Source organism: Punica granatum, chromosome 1 (genome assembly GCF_007655135.1).
Source record: "Punica granatum isolate Tunisia-2019 chromosome 1, ASM765513v2, whole genome shotgun sequence".
NCBI classification, from domain to species: domain Eukaryota; kingdom Viridiplantae; phylum Streptophyta; class Magnoliopsida; order Myrtales; family Lythraceae; genus Punica; species Punica granatum.
The window spans coordinates 23752312-23757582 of NC_045127.1; the positions used below are offsets into that span (position 1 = coordinate 23752312).

The following is a 5271-nucleotide window of genomic DNA, read 5'->3' on the forward strand; positions in this document are numbered from 1 at the left end:
ACCTTCCGAGTTTAATGCCTAGGTCTACCTATTTTTCGACCATGATCATCTCCGAAAAGGAGGATTTGTGCCCCATGAGATGGGAGTAGTAGGCTCCTTTGAGTGTCCCATGGAACATTTGTATTTGTTGTGCCTCGCAAATAGGGGGAAAGTGTTTCACTGCTTCCGAAAGCCAACTCGTGGCGTACTGCTCGAACTTCTGGTCTTCTGCCATTTCCATTGTCCTTAGCTCGAGGAAAGACAGAGGTGTCTCCACATTGAACTGATACTGTTCAACGAACTTCTTGGACAGTTCGGCTCAAGAAGGGATATCTTCCGCTTGGAGCGACATGAACCAGTTGAGGGTCGGTCCTGATAGGTTATCTTGAAAAGTGGCGATGACGAACTGTTCGTAGCTCCAATATTGGAGCATCTTTCCGTGGTAGTGGCGGAAGTGGTGTCACGGGTCTTCATTTCCGTCGTATTTCTAGAAGTTGGGCACTTTGACCTTCGGGGGTAGCTGCATCCCCAAGAAGAGAGTCAAATCTAGATAACTAGTACTATGTCGGGGATCACTAACTTGGAGGGCCCTGCTAGTCTCTTCCATCTTCTTCATTCTCCTCTCCCGCTCGGTCTCCGTTTCGGGGAGGAAATTTGTGGGTGGAGCTATGAGGGCCGCGTAAGTCAGTGTGCCCGATTCAAAGAAAGTAATATTTATGGGATGTGGAGCTTGGTAAAAGAGGCCGATGTGAGGTTGTGGAGCTTCGTAAGGGGAAGGCTCAGTTGCGTGAGCAGGAGCATGGGCGCTCGACGCTGGGAAGCCCATCGGCGAAGGAACAGTGTAGACCGTAGCTGGAGCCAGCATGGGCACGGGAGGTGGTGCAAATATAACCGAATTCGGCACGAGAATCGTCATGGGAGGAAGTGAGACTGCTGCTAGAATGGTGGACTGAGGTTGGAAGAAATCGACCAAGTGGATTGCCGGCACGTGCGTCAGATGAGGAGCGGGCGCCGGGACAATTATCGGCGCGGGGGCGGCCGCTGTCGCCCTCTGGTGGATGGGTGGGCGTGATCCAGGGTCGACCATTGACCCGCGTGCGAGAGGCGGGGTGGGGCTTAAAGACGCACGATTTGGCCCACTAAGTAAGGCCATCATCTTGCCCATGTTAGCGACCATTAGGTCGACTATGCCTTTGAGAGTGGTGACGTTGCCCTCGAGCAGGGTCATGGGCAGGCAGTGATGCAAGTAGGGTCATGGGCAGGCAGTGGTGCTTGGATCGCCGACGATGGCACATACACAGGTAGTGGTGGCGCGTACCCCGGTGGTGGTGGCGTGCTCGTTGAGGTTGGCTGTGGGAGATGGGCCAAGGGAGCTCCATGATGTGCTAGTGGCATGCTTGCAGGGATAAGCGGTGATGACGCATGCATCGTGGGCTACGGAGAATGAACCAACGTCGGTGATGTATTCTCTTCGAAGACAACGAGTTGATTTTCCTCTGTCATTCTTAACTGGAAGCATGTAGGATATCGGTGGGGCGCCGCCAGTTGTTAACACCTATATTCCATAAGCGCGTGAATTTCGATACAAGAAAATTCTCTTTAAGATAAACATGCAAAGCAATGAATAAGAGAGGGAATGCATGAAATGCATGAATTTCCAAAAACTAATGCTGTCATTCGCATTAACTCCGAACGGTTCAAAGTACAATGCAAATTTTGAAAAGATAGTCCTAAGTCAGTCTTCCACCGCGCCCGAGGTGCAAGCGACCGTCGCTATGGAAAGCACCGGTTCCATACGAGGGCCTGACGAAGGTGTCTATCCTAGAGTGTGTGTGGACCTCCACGGGCCCTCTTCCTGGACTTCTTCAGGGCGGCGTTCGCCAGTGCCAACTCCTAGTCGCGCCTCTGCAGCACAGCACGGGTTTAGGCAAGCTCCTTCTGTAGTTAGCGCTGATCAACAAGCTGCTCATCCCTCTTTGCAACTTCCCAACGGAGACGATCTCTCTCGGCTCTGAGACTAGTACGCTCAGCTTGGATGGCTAAATTCGGGGTGAGAGATGCCCCGGATAATCCGCCACCTTTGGCTCGTGGAGAGTCGGCGAGATCTTCATGTGCTGCTGGGCCCCATCGGTAAAAGCGAAGGACGTATTCCTTTATAGCTTGCAAATCCCGTTCCTCATGAGTCGGATGCTCGGGGAAGTATGGACGTTCAGTGATCACGATTCGCCATGCAGCCAAGACCTGGTCAATGCTAATTTGGTGATCTACAGACGTCTGGTCCTCCCGCCAAGTATGTTCAAATTTAGTTCGCACCGTATCTTCGGGGACCGTCTGTAGGCCGCCGAGTTGCCTCACTACTTGTACCGTAAAATAAGTGGTCGACCCTACATGACTCACAAGTGGGACTCCATAAAAATCGGGACACTTGAGGGCCATGGGTCCGGGTGGCATTCACGCGGCACGCCACTTGAAGCCCTTAAGTGCTATTTCACGAAAATCTTTATCCACTCGAAAATCTTGCGTTCTTCCACACGCACGAGGAATAGCAATCGAGAAATAATCGACTCCGAGCCATTAAAGTACATAACCGGGCGCACTAGACCAAGAGGGCTTGCGTAGCTTTGAAGCCAAATTTGTAAAATGATATGGGATCCTCTTATCCTTCGGTCGCGTGTTCTCAAAACACGGTTGAGGGATCGAATGTGTCAGCACCCCGTTTTGGTCCACCGGCTCCAAAGTAGCAAAACCATCATTTTGTCATCCGTACGAGGGAAGTATTTTCAGCTAATTGCTCGAACATCCACGACTTTTGGAAATAGGGCATTTTCTCAATTTAACACCGGTTTTACAATTCTTTAGAAATAATACTCTACGGGTCATCTTTGAATTTCACGTACATCAACTTCAATTTTCAAAATTCGGAACAAAACTCGGGGCCGAAAAATTCTCTTTCTGCATAACATTGATTCCTAAATATTTCTGAATGCAGTGGTAGTCCTTGGTCATTTTTCTGATACTCAATTGACAAGGCAGGAATTTTGGGCCTTGCGTGCATTAATTTTGATTTTGCAAAATTCGGGGTGATGCTGAGGACTGAAAAATATTTTTTTGATATCCGATTGAAAAGATTGAATTTCGACAATGACCATACAAATTACGATCGACACGCTTCAGTGGGTCGATATCGATATTTGATCTCCGTCGTGCGAATTGGAATTCTCATGGAGCCAATTATTTTTTGAATTTCTGGATTTCAAAGTTCTCATTTCGAAATTGTCGATGGATTTTGAGAAATCAAATTTCTCTGGAAGATGTCCGTACAAGCAAATATATTGAAAAAAAAAAAGTATTATCAGCGGGGTCGGCCCCATGGCAAGTGGCCGAACCCGCCATGACATTTGTTTACCTTTTTCTTTTATTTTCTTTACTTATTTTTTTTTATTTTTTTATTTTTATTTTTTTCCTTCTTCGTTCGAGGGAGCTTGAGCTTGAACTGGCGCATGCTGCCCATTCCTTCATTCCTCTTTTCCTTTTATTTATTTCCTTTCCTTTTTCCTTTCTTCTGCAACTTGCACACGTACTTTCTGCTGACTCCCATCCTTTGCAGTCGATCGCTTCGACTGCAACCCAAGCCAGCAACTTCTCGAGCTACTCACGCAACTAACTGTCATCCCCTACCCTCTGCTCTTCTCCTGCATTCTATGATCTTTTTCCTTTCTTTTTCTTTTCTTGGCCAGAACAGAACAAAGAGACAGACACCTGCCCCTCTTGGCTTTAAGTCACGCTCAGCAGCCATCGCCATCACCTCCTCTGATTCTTCTTCGTCCTCATGGCACGAAAGAAACAAAAGACAGACCAGCAGACAGAGGAAAAAAAATCGCCACTCTAAGCTCTCTCTCTTTGGGCTCTTCTCAGCTCGCTCTCTCCGACACCATCAACCCGTGCACACACCCCTCAGCTCTCTGGCCCTCTCCCTCTCACTGAGTAGCCCACAGCTCTCTGCCCTAGCTCACAAACCGACCCTCAGCTCACACAAAAAGTTCTCACACAGCTCACAAACTGACCTCGGCTCGTTATTTTTTCCCTCTCACACTCGCCCTCAGCTCCATCATTCTCTCGTTCTCTAGGATAAGAGGTCAGACACGACCTTCCTCGAACCCTTCTCGGTCCTTCCTGCTAGACTACCACTGCCCACGGGCCCCGAAGCTAAGTTTCCTTTTGCTCTCCCTTTTCTTTCTTTAATTTGATACTTCTCTAACTTTGCATCTTGTTTTCCTCTCCTGTTTCAGCATGGGATCGAAGGAACACCGAAGCTTCTCGAGTTCCTCCTTACTTCGGTTTGGGAGAGGTACGAAATCCCGACTTAGTAGCATGCTTAGGGTTTCATTTCCACATACAAATATTTGTTTAAATGGTGATAACGCGAAATGAATGTTTGCGAACCGTGTCGATAAGCGGGATTATTCCAATCCCGGTTTTATAAACTTTTCTAACTGTTTCAGTTCAGTCCCTGCCGTTATTTTCATTTTTTTCGATTGGCCCTAGACTTTCGAATCTATTTCAACCAAATCCTGGGCCACTTTCAATATTTTCAGTTCAGCCACTAAACTTTGCAAATGATTCAAATCAGTCTATAGAACTTTTCTAACTGTTTCAGTTTGGTCCCGACCACTGTTTTCATTTTTTCGATCAGCCCTAAACTTTCAAATTTGTTTCAATCAAGTCCTGGATCATTTTCAGTTCAACCACTGAACTTTTCAGGCAATTCAAATCATTCCGGAGAACTTTTCTAACTGTTTCAGTTCAGTCCCTGCCGCTATTTTCAATTTTTTGATCAGCCCCCAAACTTTCAAATTTTGTTCAGTCAAGTCCGGGACCATTATCAGCATTTCCAATTCAACCACTGAACTTTTTAGGCGATTCAAATCATTCCATAGAACTTTTCAATCTGTTTCAGTTCAGTCCCTGCAACTCTTTTCACCTTTGCAGATCAGTCCATAGAGCTTTTCACCATTTTCAGTTCAGTCCTTGATGTTCTTAACAAATCCAAAATGGTCCCTGGTCGAATTTGACATTCTCAAAGCAATCCCTAACTTTTTTAGCTGTTCAAAATCAGTCCCTGGGATTTTAGCCGAATTTTCAAATCGGCCCCTGTTCTTTTGAAATTATTTCAATTTGGTCCTTGTTCAATTTTTAAAGGAATAATTAGAAAAAAAAATAAAATGATAAGGATTTTCAAATTTTCCTATTTGAATCACAGGCCGATAATATGCATGTTCTATTAATACGTTT

At 46.4% G+C, this 5271-nt stretch overlaps 1 protein-coding gene across 1 annotated transcript; it reads right to left on the reverse strand.

Annotated features, from left to right (window-relative positions):
* Nucleotides 1–466: 466 nt before the first annotated feature.
* LOC116204574 (pollen-specific leucine-rich repeat extensin-like protein 4) lies at nucleotides 467–1207 on the reverse strand. The gene has a single exon (XM_031536726.1). The coding sequence runs from the start codon at nucleotides 1205–1207 to the stop codon at nucleotides 467–469; it is 741 nt and encodes a 246-aa protein (XP_031392586.1).
* Between the last annotated feature and the right edge of the window lie 4064 nt (nucleotides 1208–5271).